At 50.6% G+C, this 18,460-nt stretch overlaps 1 protein-coding gene across 1 annotated transcript in view; it reads right to left on the bottom strand.

Annotated features, from left to right (window-relative positions):
- The window catches only part of CHSY1 (chondroitin sulfate synthase 1), a 44,215-nt gene extending 26,015 nt beyond the window's left edge, over positions 1-18,200 (bottom strand). Inside the window, exons 1-2 of the mRNA XM_054561924.1 lie at positions 17,878-18,200; positions 3,663-4,158 (exon numbers count right to left, since the gene is read on the bottom strand). Of these exons, the coding sequence (XP_054417899.1) occupies positions 3,663-4,158; positions 17,878-18,200 (819 nt within the window). The remainder of the gene's footprint in view (positions 1-3,662; positions 4,159-17,877) is intronic.
- Between the last annotated feature and the right edge of the window lie 260 nt (positions 18,201-18,460).

Below are 18,460 nucleotides of genomic sequence, written 5' to 3' on the forward strand. Positions count from 1 at the left end.
GTCCCTGCCACCCCTTCGCCTTTTGAATTTGGACCATGCGACAGCGTTAGCTATTAAAAAAAAAAAATACAGTTTTCTAAAGGTGACAAATCTCTCTATACCTATTTCCCAGCTTCAGTGGCCATGACCACTTTCTATCCCAAACACCTTCCTTTTTGGTCAAGTGCGGAGTTAAAAGAAATAAAAGGTCTGGATGCTGACTGCCCAGCTGCGTTCCTTCTGTGAAAATCCACCGAGCTCTGCACGTATTCATGATCTGTACGCTTTCCCACAGGGATGAAGCACTTCAATAGAAAGTTAAAAATAAAATGACTATGACTTAGGTCAATTTTCTCCTCGTCCCCCGAGGTTCTCAGAGGTACGACGGCGACCCTGGGTGACAGGGGCCCGGGCCACTGCATCCTCCCCGGCAGGCCCTTCAGTGGAGCGGCCTCAAGGCCCAGTCCCACTGCTATGGCGTCTGCACTGCGGGAGCTCTCAGTGAGCCGTGAGAAGCATCCCTGAAAACCGCCTTACGGTTTACACTATGGCACCCGCAGGTTTTTCATTATGAAAACGAAGCATTAACGCCGCTTCGAGAAAACCCCGAGGTCATAAAAGGCAGAGGAAGAGGCTGGGCAACCCGGAGACGCTCAAGAGCTGCAACAACCCAATGCAGTAGCGGAGCCTCGGCCGGATCCTCTCTGGGAAGAGGAGAAGCTGTTTCACGGGGGCCTTACTGGGTCGACAGACAAATCACAGTGTAAACAGCGGGCTAAAGCATCCATGTTAAATTTCCTTAAGCAGAGGTTATATACAAGATTTCCCTGCTTTTAGTCAAAATCCATTGACACTATTTAAAGGAAAGAGCCACAAGGTAAGTCCCTCTTCAACGGTGGAGGGGGGCGGTGTGTCTCCCACGCGGGGCGGGGGCGGGCACTCAGGAACGCCGCCGACCGTACTGTGAATGGAGGAAAACCTTACCGGGGCAATCCGGGCGCCGGTGTATGGATGTTCTCCGGTCCACTCTTTGTTTTTCCTTTCGGGAACATTTCTGTGAACTTACAATTTTTCCAAATAAAAGTTCTTAACAACGACGCGTCACTAAATAACCACAAAAAAAGCGCATCAGAACCAGCGTAGAAAGGAATCTGGATTTTGATGATAACGGTGGCTCTTCACGAGCCATTTTAATTATGTAAGAGTAATCCCAAGGCATTATTGCAACCTGCAAAAACATTTAAAAAGTTACACCTTCTGGCTAGGTTTATGATAGAGCTAAATAAGCACCTCCCAAGACCCAAAGCTTAACATAATTGCCTTCTGTAGAAGACTCCACCTCATAATGTGAGTCTTAATGGAGGAAGTAGATTTCAGGAAGTTTAAATAAAAGTTCCTCATTCCTGTGAGAGGTTAGTCTTGCCTGCCTGGTATGCACAATGAAAAATCCTAATAATGACTTCAGTTAGAGGCACTTTAAGCCCTATTAGAAAAAGAAAAGACATCAACCATCTCCTAGAATGGTAGATATCCCGGACAGACAGAATGAAAATGATAATGACTGAGAATTGCAAGTGAAAGGCGAAACTTTAAACTTACAGAAAGACAGGAGAAAGTTCCTGCGGCCCAAGGAAGGGAAGGATTTCTCAACCGAGACACAAAAAACACAAGCTTCACAGGAAAAGGATGATGAATTAGACGACACCTCAAGTCGCAATCTGCGTATAACGAAAATGCCACATCTGAGGCGGGGAGCGAGTCCCGTTTTGGGGGAGAAGATCCTGCTCGGGAAGAGGGGGCGCCTGGCGTGAGCCCCCTGGAGAGCGAGCCCGGCATCCTGAGAAGCCTTGCTCCTGCCAGCAGGTCCTCAGAGGCCCGGGTGGCAGCAGAGACACCGCAGGACCCGACTGCCCGCACTCCGGTGGCCCCAGGGGTGGGGACGGGGCGCTGCCCAGGCAGGGCGGGGGGCTTCCAGCCCCACCAGAGCCCATACCGTAAGAAGGTCATTTCGCAGATGCATCAAGTCTCAGAGGCGGCTCCAAGTGTCCAGCCAGGATTACCAAACATGTGGGCGATTACATCACAGTGAGAGAACTCCTAACACTGGCTCCCGGCCCCTGGACAGTTTTCTAACTGTGTGTTGGCACTCACGCTGGGTCAAAGTTCGCAATAAACTCAAGAGGCGGGCTCTCCTGGTGCCTGTCCAGCCGCACGCAGGGTACAGCAGCATGCAACTCCGGGACACGCGGCTTCTGACGTTCCCTCTCAAAGCAGGCCGGTCCTCTGCAAACCCAGCAGGAAGGCCAGCTTCTCGGGGATCCAGGGCAGCAGAAAGCATTCCAAGATACACAGGCGTTACATATTTTAACCACAATGAAACATGTTAAGGTTATGCCGACTTCATTAAGGACGGGGGGGGGGGGGGGGGGGGGCGGGGGGAATGCGCAGGTACTTGCTGCTTGTGTTCAGCTTAAAATGTGTGCGGGACCGTGGCAGCGTTTCCTGCTGCCAATGTCTGTGACAACCGAGATCCCCCAGGTCCCGTGAGCCCTCCATCGCCTGTGTGGCGGAAGGGGGCGGGCACACAGACATTAGAGGGTGCCCTCGAATCACATTTGGGATTTAAAATGTATCTCTTATAATTAGAAACCATGTGAAGACTACTTCCCGTGTACTTGAAAATGTCCACTTCCCTAAAAGTTCAGAAGAAATAGAGTGATGAGGAGACATTTAAAAGCAAGTCTGGGGGGAAGACAAGTACAGGCAAGAATACTGCTTCCCGCAAGCACTTTGGAAAATGAACTCAGAAGAAAAGTTAACAACTTAACATCGGAAAGTATGTTTCTTTTTTTTTTGGACAAAAGGCCCAGCAATTCCCTTTGTCTCTCACAACTATCAGTAGTTTATCAACCTAAACACAACACAACCTAAATAATTCTTCCACTCTGACTCATCAGATCCCTGGGACCACAGACAAGAGGGGTATGTACATTTGCCAACAAAAACTGAAAGAAGGCAAAGCTAACTCCTATGCTCTAGAACTACTACAGAGAAAACACCTACAAGGACACTTCAAAAAATTCCATCTGCGTGTCAAGATAACTCAGTCATCGCCTACCCCTCATTCTGCAAGGAGCAACAACACTGCAGACTTCCAGATTCCAACAGGGCCAAGGTCCAAAATAGATGGGAAGCCCAACCAACCGCGAGTGGTTTTTTTTGTATCATCACTCATCTTACGAACTCAAAGCATGGAGGCTTCTAGGCCGTGTGGGTCGCCGTGACCAGAGGACAGCAGCCCAGCCTTTGGAAGGACGGGGCCCGGGGAGGCACTCCCCGCTGTTGCAATCCCATCTGCGGAATCAGCACACGCGCCTGCACGAATTTTCTGGATAATCGGGAAAATATCACAGCTGCAGCAAACCGTCTTTTCTGTGGGCCCCAAATGCCATCTATTTGTTTACTAAGGAGTCGGGACAAAAGTACAGGAGGTATGTCCTAAAAATCAAGAGAGATGGTTAACAAGGAGGAGTTCAAATTTAAAAAAAGAAAAAAGAAGTATGACGGTAAAAATGTAAAATAATGGAATGCCACACATAGTAAAGCCTAAACGAGGCTATGACCACTCGTTTCCCACGTTAGCTTCAGAATCATAACGGCGACAGATCTGTTTCCGTCCTTACCTCGTAAGACCAGACACACTGCACCCCCGCGAACCTGCGGACACATCGGCCCACCTCGACGTCCTCGTGGGTGGTGTACATCTCGCGGAGGCACTTCCCGATGTGCGGGACCATCCTGCGCAGCACCTCCCGGCTCATGATCACGCCGGGCCCCCCCATGCAGAAGTTCTCCCCGGGCTCCAGGGCCAGCTTCCCCATCTCCTCCGTGGTGCCCAGCCCCGTCTGCCCCAGGAAGAGGGGCTCACTGCTGTTCAGGCTCCTCAGGAAGTTCTCCAGACGGTCGCCTTTGATGTAAACATCGTCGTCCGCTCTCATAAACCATTCATACTTGTCCAAATAGTGGTCATGCATGTACTTGAGCATCATGAAAGACTTCTTCTGGGGCGGGTAGGAGTCGTCCACGCCCCGCAGTGGCACGATTGGGATCGGTATGGACGTATCGGAACCCTCGCTCGAGAAGAATTCGACTTTCCCGGGAATTGTCTTGGACCACGTTCTGGAATTGAAACAAAGAGCAGCGAGACAGCAGTTTAGGCCGAGCTCCTTATTTCCCAAAACCCGCACGTCGGCTCTTGGTGAATCACCGTGTGTTCAAAGGGATCTGATAAGGAGCTACTTGATCAGCCTGCTTCCCCTCGGCGGAAGCCCACGCTACTGGATATTCCAAAGTCCACATGCACTTTGAAAAGACTCCCAACCGAAAAGAAAGCTCGAGTGTTCCACTAGTATCAGGATAGCTAAGTTTCAGCTACGGCTGGGAACCACGTCGCCAGGCCCCCGAGGTCTGAAGGTTCAGGTTAATGTTCTGACACTAGTAACTCCCTAGCCGCACACTCCTCCGTGCTATAAAACGATAAAGCAAATCATTCGGTCAACACATTTTCTCTGAATGCTCACCACGCGCCAAGTATGCGCCAGGCCAGAGAGAGGGGGTGCGGCCCATGGAGCTGATGTGAGGACAGGCAGACATTCTTCAGAACAGTCTACACATACTACCGTCGCCGAAGACAAGGCTTCGAGAACGAAGGCTCACAGCGTGGAGAGCATAAACAAAGGGCACAGACAGACACACAGACCCAGAGCGCAGTGCAGGGCGGTGCCATGCGGCAGGGACAGAGGCCAACTGCGGGGCCTGCCAGACCCCCGGATGCAGGGGGAGGGGCTTTTGGCTTTTAAGCGAAAGGGCAGCGAAGGACTCTGTGTCTGAACCCACAGGGCAGGGCTGCAGGCAGGAGGACAGCCAGGAGCCCGGACAAGAAGTTCAGGGGGCACGGCCCACCCCGCGAACAGCGGAAAAGCTGGTGATCAGTGAGGAGGACAGAGTCCCGCCGCTGCGCAGTGGACTGAAGGCCGTCGAGCTCTGCACTTCCTTTACGCTGCGGATTAAGAGCTGAAGGAGTCCGGCTATAAAAATGCATTTGTAGAGATGACTTCTAGGAAAAACATCTCACAGAGCATGAGTCAATTAGTAAATTTAGCCTCCATGAGATCAAAAAAAGCACAGCTCCCAGCCAATGTCCTTCCCCATATATTTCCATCTTCCTTAACTCTTACGATTGGATTTATAATTACAGTGACAAGTGGCTTGTCGGATCAAGACCACACAGGTGTCTCTGGTGGAAAGTCTGAGAAGAGACTATCTGAAAAGATACACCCACTCTCTGGGGAATAGGTACGAAGTGGGGGGTGGGGGGAGGGGACTTTCACTTTTTATTCTATCTCTATAGTGAGTACAACTGTTATAAGCTTATTACTTTTGTGGGAAAAAAATTCAGTTGTGATAAAATATACAAAACTTGAAAGTTTGCCGTTTTAACCATTTTTTAAGCATAAAGTTCCCTGGCATTAAGCACATTCACATTATTCTGCAACCATTACCCTCATCCATTCTCCCGAAGTGTCTTCATCTTGCACAACTCAGCTTCTCTAAAGCGTACACATTACTTTTGCAGTTTTTAATATAACCTACAATAAAGGAAAATGTTACTGGCTTTTCATTCTCTTCCTAACCCCAAGTATTCAAAGAATATAAAATGACTTCATACTCATCGCATTCAAGCAGAGGAAAAAACATCAATAGGACTGAACTTTTTGTTAAACATGCATCTCGGAATGTCCAAAGATTAAATATATATCACTTTTTCATCAAATCTAGGATGCCTATTGTAAGACGCACCACTGTTTTATATACCAGTAACAACTGCCAATCACAACGACACGGTAACAGCATCTGAACCAGGCATCCTCAGCTCAGGGACGTTAATATGTGTGGGGGGGGGGCCGGGAGTGTACCCCAGAATGGATGTAATACAGTAGTTGTCACGTTTTCCCTCGGTGCCTATGAGTTTTAAATGTAGCCTTAGGTCACTTGTGGAACATTTTAGCAAAGAATCCGGCACACATGGAGCCCAGTGGGACTACAGATGCTCCGGTATCTGCATTTTCACAAACAACATGCCCCTGAAAAATAAAAAAAGGATGTGAAATCAACAGAGCAGGGTGGGCAATGAATTTAAAGAGAAACCAGCCCTCCCACAGAGAGACAAGTCCCTTTAAAAATGAGAATGAGTCCTTCAAAGCAGCCAGAGGTGCCCTTGGATACGGGTTCACTAGTCACTTGACCCAGAAGCTCCCACAAGATCATGCAAATCAAGAGGTTCAAGTCTCTGTGTTCACGTGAAGAACACTGGTGCAAGTGCCCCGGCCATCGAGGGTATGCATGTCCCAAAGCCACCAAGGCCTGAAGGATGTCCCCTGACCGAAGCAACATGTGCCCTTCTGTTGTTGTGGGGGGTTGGCAGGCGCGGCCGGGCCAAACCCTGGGGCTGGACGCAGGGTCGGTGGCCCAGAAAGGGTGCTGAGTTTTTGCTGCACGTGCTTAGAAATGCAGAGAGTGATGCTGAATCTAAGGGCTGGATGTAGGTTCTCTGGTCACGGAGCCCGTCCAGGTGGACAAAGCTCCCAAGATGAGGCGCAGAACTTCCAGAGCTTGCGGGCCGGGCTGACTCGGGCTAACTCGCCCCCATGTGAGCTCTCCTGCCCCACCCGCCCCACCAGGGGATCCCACTGAGAAAAAGCAGCTTGCTCCTGGCCCAGACGAAAAAGATGTCCCAGGAAAAAAACTGAAGAAACAAAAACTGATGGCCGGGACGTAAGTCCGGCATCAAATGAATATTAATAAAAGTAAAAGCAGGAAAAAAAAAATGAGAATGAACCATAGCCTACCTAGAAAGTCTAAGAAACTACGCACACTCTTCTGATGTAGTCACATCTGGAGGGGAAGCAACTTCCTTGCCTCAGGAAGTCGGAGAAGACAGGAAGGGATGAGAGGACCTCTATCCATGTCAAGGAGCCGCCCCGGCTCCTCCCTTTATGTAGAAATGGTTTTTTTTTGCCAGTCACACCAATTCTCGGAAAACATAAATAATTTCGGTGCTTGGCATGTAAAAGAGGTCGGTGAATACTGTCCACTCATGTGATATGCGCCCACACACAAAACGGCAGACCACTCTGTCTCTACCTTTGAGAAATTTCCAGGTGAGCTTCTCGGCACTTTCCCTAGACTGCACTAACTTTTCCTGCCATTCCCACATGAAGAAATAAATCCACTTAATCAAACCACAGGCAGAAAACAATTAGGTAACATTCGCAGGCACACAGGACTTGAAATACAATACCATTCACGAAATACAGTTTAATGACAGACAGTCCGCATGATCTTACAATGGACTTGAAAAGGATAGTCAGCAAAATCAACTTAACTTTAGTTTCTACCCAATTGCTTCTGAACTAAAATGTGATTTATAAGACGGACCAAGTTCAAAGTAGTACTAAAGCAGCCGACCCCAAAAGCCATTGAAATACTAAAGGCCCATGACATTATCTGGGTCCTGGGATAGGTAAGGCAATGCTGGCCCTCAAAGGAACAATGTGCTCCACAGACAGTAACGCTCGGTGTGACAGTTCAGAGCAAGAGTTTGGAGTCGGGCTGTTGGGGTGAGGACCCTGGCCCCACTTTGGGCAAGGTACCCCGTGCTCCCTGTCCTTCGCTGTAAACTGGGGACAGTAAGAGTCCCTGCTTCATAGGGCCGCGAGGGTGAAATGCTGGGAAGTCAGCATGCAGCCAGCCTTACAGAGGTGTGATTCATTAGCAAAGGCAGGAGCCTGCAAACAAAAGAAGGGAGTGAAATAAAATATGAGGGAGACGGGCAAGGGTGGGCTGGCCGCGGACCGGTCAGTGTCCAGCGAAGGTATAAGGAAAACGCCTCTTCTCACATTTCTGCCTAAAAACCCGACCCTCGGGCTATGTAGAATTGTTTTACTCTCCATCTCTCATAATGTCAGGGGCAGTCTAATGCCAGGCTCCTTCATATTAGAGGGTCAAAATTCATGTGGGTCTGGCCTGGCTTCCTTCTGCGTGCCCCCCTCCCCCCAAGATGGAGGACAGCGACAGGGGCACAGTGAGGGACTAACCTATGACTTGACATGATGTCACTGTCCAAGAAGGGAAACCAATTAATTTCAAAAGCAAGACGATGTGACCTCAAACCATCCTTAAAAACCTCTCTGCAGTTTTTATGGTGAACTCCACCCAATTTTCTTTTCCTTTTTAGGGAACCCAGGGTTCTGTTCGTAAATGACTGGTGGTTTCAGGGGAAGCTCTTAATGTGAAGTTTCTGTAAATCCTCCCCATCTTAAGAAATTACGATCTCTTCACGGAGGATACCTGCCGTTCAAGGCAGCTCCACACGGAGTGCTCTGAACGTAAATCATGACTCGGCATCCTGGGGGAAGAAGGGCCGTGGGTTAATAATGGGGAAGAAATGAAGGAAATGCGTAGGCCCTCCTGGGACAGAAGCAGGCCAGTCCCTTCATTTTCATAAGCAAATGTCAACCTTGTCATCGCGCGTTGGTTACCGGGAGCAAAGTGCTCTTGCTTAATTGAAACCACAGAAGGCTTCTTGCAAAGGCGCTTGCCAGAAAGCTCGATTTCCAGCAGCCTGATAATCAGCTCTTGCTAGAGCACAGATAAGACAACTGAAATTGGAGAGCGCCAAGCGATCTTCCATGCCGCCAGGCTTCTAAATACTCTCCTGATACCGAGTTAAATCGCAGTTCAGCAGTGCAGCTGGACGTTAGCGTGGCCAAGGAATGCTTTTGCTGAGTAAGCACCTAACAACCGCGTCCATTTCTGCTCAGTGTCATTTTAAGAAAAGCTGCATCAAATGCATTTCTGTACCAAACTGGATCTATGGCATGGTTACCGTCCTGGGTATACAATTCTTCAAGGACGGGTAAGTGTAGGAAGCAGACAGAAGCACAGATTTGTGATGTGGGTTGTTAAGGGAATAACCCACAAAAGGACACAGACAAAATGAAGTGATGTACTGAATACAATTCTACCCTGAAGTGTTCACTCTGGTTACTTTTGGATGAAGGATGGGAAAGGATTTCATTTCCTTCCTTGTGTTTTCTACATTTTCTAAATTTTCTACAACAGGTGTTTTCAGAGTTAGAAAAATAATTTATAGCAGGTGGAAGGGAAAGCTTTAAGCTATAAAGCAGCTGAAGAAATTAAAAAAAAATTAAACAGAAAATTTTACTTGCATAATGAAAATATTGTTTACTCTATCCCATGGACCAAAACTAAGAGGAAAATGGAGTGAGTGAGTACTTTCTTTCACAATTTTCTAAACTTTCAGTTATACTAATTTTTATAGGTAAAAAGAGGAGGTTTTCTGTGAGTTCCCCAAAATCACCGTGACATCTGTTGTCCGTCGGTTACAGTGGTACATTTGAAAGAACTCACGTGATCGGGTCACCTCAGAATTTGGAGTCTTTACCCTGTAGAACTGATAGAAGCAGGAATTAAATGTGTACTATATTTATATTCTCCCCTGGTACTGAAACAGTGTAAGACGACGTAAGCACAATGTGTACACGATGAAAAAATTAAGCAAGAAAATGAGGCCAAAGAAAATCAACAGTAGCAAAGAGCGGGCGAGGGTGCCACGGCGGCCCCTGGGCGGGGCTGGGGGCGCGGAGTCACGGGGGGGGGGGGGGGGGGTTGCCAGCCCAGCTCTCCACCCCCGGCAAACATGGAGCCTGTCCCGGCTCCACTCGAAGCGCACCTCAGGTGGCGAGACCTATTTGCCATCCTGCGACCTCCGCTTCCGCCCGCGGAGGGCCAGCCTCAGCCACAGGTGTCCAGCAGGCACTCCAGAGAAGCCCCGAGGCACACATGTCCCACGGTCCAGGGTTAAGGGACTCTATTCCAGACACAAGGGCCTGAAGTGCCCCCCGCCCCCCGCCGAGGCCGGGGGGAGGCGTTGATGGTAGAGAAAACAGGGCAAATGCAGTGAGGGTCCTTATAGCAAGCGCGGGGGGATGGAGGGGCCCCCTTGGCTCATCCTCCCAGAACTGTACACACAGGGCCAGGCTGCAGTCAGAGCAACCACGAACTTGACCTGGAGCAGGTCCTTGGGACAGCGCCCCAAGATCCGTCTTCCGAGGTTACCAAACCATGACTCGAAGCCTCGCCTGGAGCCCAAGAAACAAGCTCTGGCAGGATGTTACAAGCACTTTTCAGGCGCTGCCTCTCCTGACTCAGTGTGCGGAGCCCTGAAGCCAGGGTTTCACTGCAGGTTTCTCCTTCCGCGTCTGCGGTTTCCGGACGTGCGGTTTCCTCCTTTCAAATCTTTACCTGTCTCACTGTGTAGGGCCTTCTGACGTGAGCCGCCTCAAACTCTTTTTGGTAGTAGGTAAAAGGTGGGAAAAAAAGTTTTTTAAAGAGAAACCAAATTATATTCTTTACTGCTACCTTTTTTTCCCCCTCGACAAAGCTGTTGGCGGGTGGATTTCAGCTTCCCACCTCCACAATGGCCCAGGCTCTAGCCCAGAAGGCAGCCCCCAGGTATCAAGAGCTAAGAGCACGTCGCCCTAGGAGCCCGGGTTCACAGCAAACAATGGGACTACTCATCAGCAGTGACTGCAAATACGCCCTCTTTGAAAGGCAAGAATTAAAGTGCGGAGCCTGAGGACAGAGAGCGAATTCTGATCTCCTGATCTGTTCCCCACACTTTCAGTGTTGGGGAGCTACCTTTCACAGTTTGCACTTTGCTGTTGTACACTTGGGAGTGGGACTGTGCAATTAATTCTTAATCACGCATTAGCAAAAGTCATTTTCAAATCTAATGCTGAACAAAAAGGAAAAAAAAAAGGGTCAGTGTTATTTAATGCCAACGAAATCACCCTCAATCTATGTTGGCCAACCCCTTCGTCTGTCTGTCCGGCTCCCTTTACGGAGGCACCCCCGGCACCCAGCCCACTCCACGGCCCATGGCCACCCTTACTGAGCTATGACTAAGCGTTGTGTGCTGGACTGGGGGCACCAGGCACTCAGCCTTATGACAACTCGGTCAGGCTTGTGAGGGCATCTTCCCCCACATGTCACGGAGCAGGACGCGGAGGCTCGGGGCCCAGGGAGTCATCGGCCCAGTGCCGCAAAGGTACTAAATGTCAAAGCCAGAACTCAAACGGGGCCGGACTCTAAAGCCGGCCCGGCCCGGCCCGGCCCCCTTGTCCGTTGGCCGTGTTCTCCAGGCGACCGCCCGCATCTCCCTCGCAGTCCTCCTCCCGCTGATAAGGCTGAGGAAACACTCGTGTGGACAAGGAGAGCAGTCTTACACCCACTCCAGCCACTTCCAGCCACTCCAGGCCGCCTCTCCGCAGCTGGGTTGGGCGTAATGGGAGGCCGGGAAACTCGGACGGCACGCGAGCCTCTGGAACCCTCGCTCTGTGTTTGGTTCCCCTCGCTACTCGAACTCCTGAGCCGCCGTTTCCCGGCTCCGGGTTGGAAACACACACAGAAGAAAGCTTCATACGAAATCGGCCTTTGCACCTAGGTTCAAGCTTACAAAACAATCGTTTAAAAGGCATTATCATCTGCATTTCCAACAATCCTCAGGTTTCGGGTTTGTGAGCCCAGAGATGTTACATCACAGGCGACCACAGCGTATCTGTAAGCGTCCACCAACCCGTGTCGTCGGCTACGGGACGAACACTGTGACGGTAAGGGCCTCAGAAGTAACACTGAACGTTAAGTGACAAGATGGACAGCACCACTACTTTTAAATCCTAACTGAATTTCTTGTTCGCCCCATGCCATCCGGAACCAGAAGCCTAAATGACGTTGACAACAGGTAGGGACGCTGAGCGCTCGCATTAACACACAGGAGCGGGGCTCTGGTGAAAGATGCGGTCACCTGATTCTCCCAAGGATCAGCTACGAGCCGTGACGTTACCGTCACTAAGGGAAATGAAATTACAGCAACCAAACACACGTGCTTACCCGACATTTCCGGACAGGATTAACTGTCACTTCCTGAAACAAGAATGACCCCAGACCAGGCCCCGGGAGCTGGAGCCACCGTGCCACCTTTGCCCAGCAGTCTTGCAGCTGCCTGCCATTTACCACACTCAGAGCCGCACTCGCGTTTCCTCCCGAGAGGTGTCATCTCCTCCCTGCCCCCTTGTAGAAAAACTCTACAAAAATAAAGTGCCAATGAGAACGTGAAAACCCCTCCGCACTGTGCCGTGTGTCCTCTTACACGTCTTCCTTTTCTACGCTACACAAAGTTCACTGTTTGACTTGAAACAAAGCGGGTCTCATGCTGAGCACACAATTTTATCACTGACTCTCACTTAAATACATCGGGCCCCTCTCTTCATTTCAATATTTCAGCTGCACCATTTTTTTATGGCTGCGAAGTCGATCGGGGCACGGCTAAACTGGTACAACCAATTAAGAGTCCCCGGCTCCCGCTGTAGGACACCAAAGACACTTGAAATACCTCCTTCTTTGTGGAGAGCTTTAAATTCCTTTGGAAAAAGTTCCAGAGGAATCGCGCGATCTCAGATCCCAAGCCCAAGGAGCTGTGCCTTCTCCTCGTTCCTTCTTTCCCGCCTGCAATTTCCACGTTTCTGGGAACCTGCTCTCTCTGCCTCAGAAACGCCTACTCAGCCTTCAAGATGAAGCAAGAGAAAGAGGGGCATCGGCGTGGGCCAGACCTTTCTTTCATCATATGCCAGTGCAGGCACCCTTATCATCTGACATTATCGTTGGCTTCCTTCCGTTCAAGATGAACTGCACAGGGATAGGACTGGTCATTTACTTGCAATACACAGCGGCTCAGTTAACGGATGGGGAAAAGGACAACTGCTGCCGTGAAGAAAACCCGGTCACATACAACCTTGAAGTGACAAACACGGCTATCCTCGGGCTTGTCCAGCCGTGTGACGGGACCACGCCCCCCGCCAGTCTCCTTCAGCAGGTTAATTTGCAATGTGACACGGATTGGGCTCTCCAAGTTCACTCACAGCCTGACTGCTTGGATTATGGGCGGCTTTCGGTCAATTTTTGCCAGATTGAATCCTGTCCGAGACGGCAAGTATTGCTCTACAGTGTTTCAAGATAAACAAGGCTTACTGAGTCCAAGAAATAAGCAAAGGAACTCGAGATGTGCTCACGAAGGTTAGTAAAAGGAACGGTCTGCCTCCGTTGAAAGCCCTAGGAAGAGGCCATTAACCGGTATAACATCTGGCGATAAGACTCCGCTATCTGGAGCTAGTGTTTCTCAAACTTTCTTCCCACAACTCCCTACAGACCGATGCTAATCTTTCACGGTGCCCTTTATCACTCCCGGGGCAAGGAAGGGAAACCAGCCACCTCTTTCTTCTGAGAAAGTACAGAAGGAACAAAACAGTACACCATCTTCAGCCCAGGACAGCTAAGAACCAAGACGAATAAAAGGTGTCAGGTTAGCTCCATGCTCTGGGCATAAAAATGGACTCAAAAGCGCAGGATGTGTGCTTTTTAAAAAAAATCGAATCATTAATTAAAAAAAAAAAAAAAAAAAAAAACCAACACACCACTAAATAGCACCAAAACTCTCCCGGCAAGAACAGGTAAAGGGTAGCCAAGAAATGTCTGCAACAGAAAAGTAACAAAGAGGCACTTGTCTACCGGATATTAAAATATTATTCAACCTCCAATCACTTCCATGGGTGGTACTGGCATGAGAACAGACAGAAGGGTCAATGGGACAAAGTAGGAAGTCCGAAAACAGAGCCAGGAATTCCGAGAATGATGAAGATGGCGTTGTGACCGGTAGGGAAATGGGGACTCTTTCAAGAGAGGCTGCTGAGACAATACACTAGGTGGGGAAAATATGAGGGGGAGACATTCCTACCCCTTCTAGAACTGGGGGAAAAAAAAAAGTTACTTAAAAAAAATCTCTCCTGGGCATAAAGTTTCTGAGCTTATAGGGGGCGGGGAACCCTCCAATCAAAAAGGAAAAGACTGAACTCCATGAAGATTTAACTTCTGTATATCAAACCACATAATCAAAAGAGAGAAAAATATGGGGGAAATATGAATTGCAGCTCCTAACGAGAGGCACGAGGGACCCAGGGCTCTGATGATCTGTCACTAACCAGCTTAATCAATTACTATGGAGGAATCATGGTATCATTTTGAAGTGCAATTACCTAGAATACAAGTACTTTGCGGATGAGTCAAAACAAATCGTTTCATTTATTTGTAGAACTTGTCCAGCGACCCAGCACCTTCAAGGAATCCTGCTCTGAGATCACTCCAGAGCTCCAACGCTTACCTCAATTTCGTCTCAATTTCTTTTTACTTTCATTACAGGAATGAAGCTAAGGGTACCTCCATCAGTGTGTCTAAAAGCTTTCGTAGAGCTCCTCCTGTGCAAAACCATCTCTCTGCGGACACGCCTCCTCCCACTAAATCTATTCTCCTTCTCCTCTTCCCCATTTCAGTAAACGACAGACACAACCACTCTCCCTGCCTTTCAAGGCAAAGTCCTAGAAGTCACAGCTAATTCCTCTTAGCTGACTCCTCACAGGCATTCCATCAGGACATCTCTAACTCAGCACATCTCTAACGCAGCACATCTCTAACTCGGGCTCCATCCACCACAGTTCCCGCGATCAGTCACCTCTACCTCCACTACTGCCACATTCGCCCCAGCCACCCCGACGCTTCCCTACAACCCGCCTCCGGCACAACTAGGCACAAAGAACTTCTCAGGGTGTAACGCAATCGCCTCCCTTTCCTGCCTCAACGCTCGGTGCGGGCTTTCTAATTCACTCGGAATGAAATTCCACGAGAGGGAACACTATCAGGCCTGGACGCTGTCAGGCCTCCGTCCTCTTTCCTTCTAGGCTCCTCCCCAAGCTGGTTCCTGCCTTATAATTTACCAGCTCTTCCCTCTGACTTGCATGTCAATGATATTCACAGCTGGTTCCTCATTACCAGATCTCAGCGCAAACACCACATTCTCTGAGGTCTTCCCCAACCACCTGAAAGAAGACACCACCCCACCCTGAGCTCACCCTGTTCTATTTTCTGCACAGTACCCATCACTAACGAGCAGGAACCCTCTTTTTAGCGTCCGTCCCTCCCACCGTAACAGCTGCTGCTCTATGACAACCAGCATGTCCAGTCTGTGGCCCCAACACTCAGAGAGAGTCTGGATCCACGGGAGCCATGCATGTCCCCGCTGGGCAAAGGCACAAACCCTAAACGTATGTATCTGAACATTTTGCCAAATCAGGATCGCTCCTGCAGCTTTAGCGGCTATCTGTTCAGGGCCTATGAAAGAAGTCAGCCCTGGGGGGACCCTGATCAGCTAGGCTTGGAGTTTTGTTTCTGCCTATTTTAAAAAATGGCTTTTGCCCTTGCTGTCTGCGGTCAGTGCATTGCTAATGTCTCTTGGTGGCCCCTTTCCCTACATCAAGCACGTGACAGGTCTGAAAAGTAAAAGTCTGTAGCGAAGGGGCTGTCCCGTCATCAAATGCACCAGCTTCAGAGCAGCAGCCGTATCTCCTGAAAAGTTTCAGAGACTATTGAAAATTCCTCCCTGGCCCTCAGACCTACATTCTGACATTTTCAATACCCTAACATAAAAGGACCCCGGAGCGCCAGGATCTAGCTAGAGTTCTACCTTGTGCTAGAAGATTCAAGCGGACTTTTATACCGAACCGTGCATGACATTTCCAATTTAAGAGCTGAGCGTGGACTTCTGGCCCAGGCTGCGAAGCAAAGTCATAATCATAAGTTACACCCTATAACCTCCATCCCAACTCAGGCCTGCCTCAGAAGTTCCTTAAGACTAAAATCATCTTGTGCCTTCTCTCTGCAGCCAGTCTAAACACAGGGTTCACAGCGGGGAAGCAGAGGACCTTACCAGGCGGCGTAGGTCCACCTAGAAGCAGAGGACCTTACCCAGGCGGGGTAGGTAACTGTAACTTCTTAAGATCCCAGAGCTAAAAGAAAAGGTGTATGTAGGAGAGCTGACAGGATGGCTAGATGGGATACACTGTTTTCCATGTAAGGGTTTTCCTTTATCAGAAAAGCAGGGTTGTCAGGAAGAGGGAAGATAGGATACACTGTTTCTGGTAAGAGCTTTCCTTTATCAGAAAGGCTGGTGTCACAGAGGGGAGAGAGGGGAACCACTATCCCCCAACTGCCCTAAAGAAAACAAACAATGGGATAAAATACACATCTCAAAGAGATGAGGCAGGGGATGTGGCGGGCGGGAGGCCCAAAGAGGTCAAGAGTGGGCTTTGGGAGGGTTCATCCCCAAGTGTAGAACACTCCGTTCAGTCTGCGTTGCATTTCCTGAGTATTGCTGGCATAACAGAACCCCACTGGTCTGCACACACTGATTCTGCATCCATGAAAAAGTATTTGTTTGCGGGGCAAGGAGTGACACCATCTGCCATTTGAACAAACTACTTTGATAATTATCCTCACTCTTGTACATTCACGGGGCCAGCCGCCAAATTGCGGTCATGTGGGTTTACTCTGCAAACCATGCTGTAAAGAATTTATGAAGCTCATCCTCAGTCTCTGATGTGGCTATTTCTCTTGTGACAAAACACAATTCACATAAAATTCTGGGGGAAAAAAACCCTTGACCGGTACGTTCTCAAACAGAGACTTTATTCTAAGTTTACACTACGGGCATTCGAAGCTTTTCGGTCTCTTGGGACCCTTCTGGCCAGAACCTGAGCTCAGAATTCAGACGAGATCCTAGTGGAAACACACAGGACAGAGGCAATGAAGGGCAGACATGCTACTGCTCTATTATCCTTTTTCAATCCTCTACATCCTCTCTTAGGGGAACTGGGGCCCATAGAAGCTTTTCCCCTCACTGACATCTAATGCCTAAAAAATTCAGACCAGGGTTAGATTTAAGAGCTGAGGGCCTAAAGGTATGGGCTGTAAATTAAGAACCAACAGCCACCAGCTTGGCCTTGCTCAGCACTGGGTGCAGGAAAAGGCCGTTCCCAGACCTCCCTGCACCGGTTTGTTCTTCGGCATTTCGGTACTTCACCCACGAGAGGTTTCCATTAAACCCCTTCATGAATCTACACCCCTCTACCTCAAATTCGCTCCAACACAAAGCTGCCATTCCCAAATCATCTCCCTTCGAAAGACGACTTTGGCTAATCCCTTTGCTAATCCTGAACATGATTCCAGCCACTTTTATGACTCATCTGGCAAAAGGGCCCAGACGCTGGATAACATCACTAAACTGGGCTAGTTAACACCAAATCCACCGTGGGCCAGGCACTGCTTTTCCCAAAGGTTCTCCTTCCATTTACTGAACAGACTGGTGGGCTCAGCGCGCAGGGCACACCCCTTTCACGAACAGGAGTGCTGCCAACAGTGAAATCCACACGCATGCTATTGGAAGGGGTCTAACCAGGTTAATTCACACGGGCTCTAGTCCTGCAAGGGCCACCGGGCGGATTTCAGAGAATCGAGTCATCACCACCATTGTCACAGGTAGGAGTTTTTCGAACAACCTAATGAGGGAGATGCGTTCGGTCAGGCCCGCCTAACAAAGGCGATTTGACCGTGGAAAGCTTAAGTGTCTTTCAGGGTGATAACCACACTCAGAGGGCACACCCTGGTCCACCTCACCCCAAAGCCCTCGCTCTTGAGCGTGGCGCTCAGCATCCTGCCCCTGACCTCTGCTGTCAGTGCGTGGCACCGCCCGAGGGGCACCCCGGGAGCCTGGGTTCTGGGGAATCAGGCAAAGGCACGAGCGGAGCCTTGCTTGGGAGAATGTGCAGGGCCGTCCGCCAGGATGCTGGATGCAAGAGGCGTCCGCGGGCTCACCTGTAGACGGCCACGGCTCGGGTCTGCAGGTATTTCTGGGCGGTCATGACTCCCACGAAGAGAAAGTTCTTGTCCCGCGGGCCGCCATCGGGGGCCGTGCCGTGCGGCCAGGGCTGCACCCCGCGCGCATCGCCACGCGCCCCACCGGCCTGGGAAGCCGCCGCCGCCTGCCCGGGCCGGCAGCCCTCGGGGCTGGCACGGCGCCGCGGGCCCGCTCGCTTCAGCTCGGAGGCGCGGGGCAGGACGAGCCGCGACGCCAGCACGAAACCCAGCACGAGTCCAAGCAGCACGCTGAGCCAGGCGCGCCGGCCGCGCGCGGCCATATCCGCGCCGCTCCGCCCGCCGGGCCGCCGCCGCCGCCGCCGCCGCAGGCTCCGCGCGCCCTCAGCTTGCCGCCCCCGCCCGCGGAGGCCAGCCGGCCCTAGCGCCGCGAGGCTCGGCCCCGGCAGCGCCGCGGCCGCCGCGGGCCCGCCGCGCCCATCGCGGCCCCCGAGCCGCCCGCAGGCCCCGCGCCGGCGCTTTGTTCCGCACGCCCACCGCCGCGGCCTGCGCCTTTAAGAGGGGACCATGTCCGGCGCGCGCC

Source organism: Pteronotus mesoamericanus, unplaced genomic scaffold, assembly GCF_021234165.1.
Source record: "Pteronotus mesoamericanus isolate MK-2021 breed Mesoamerican mustached bat unplaced genomic scaffold, CSHL_Meso_final scaffold_582, whole genome shotgun sequence".
NCBI lineage: Eukaryota > Metazoa > Chordata > Mammalia > Chiroptera > Mormoopidae > Pteronotus > Pteronotus mesoamericanus.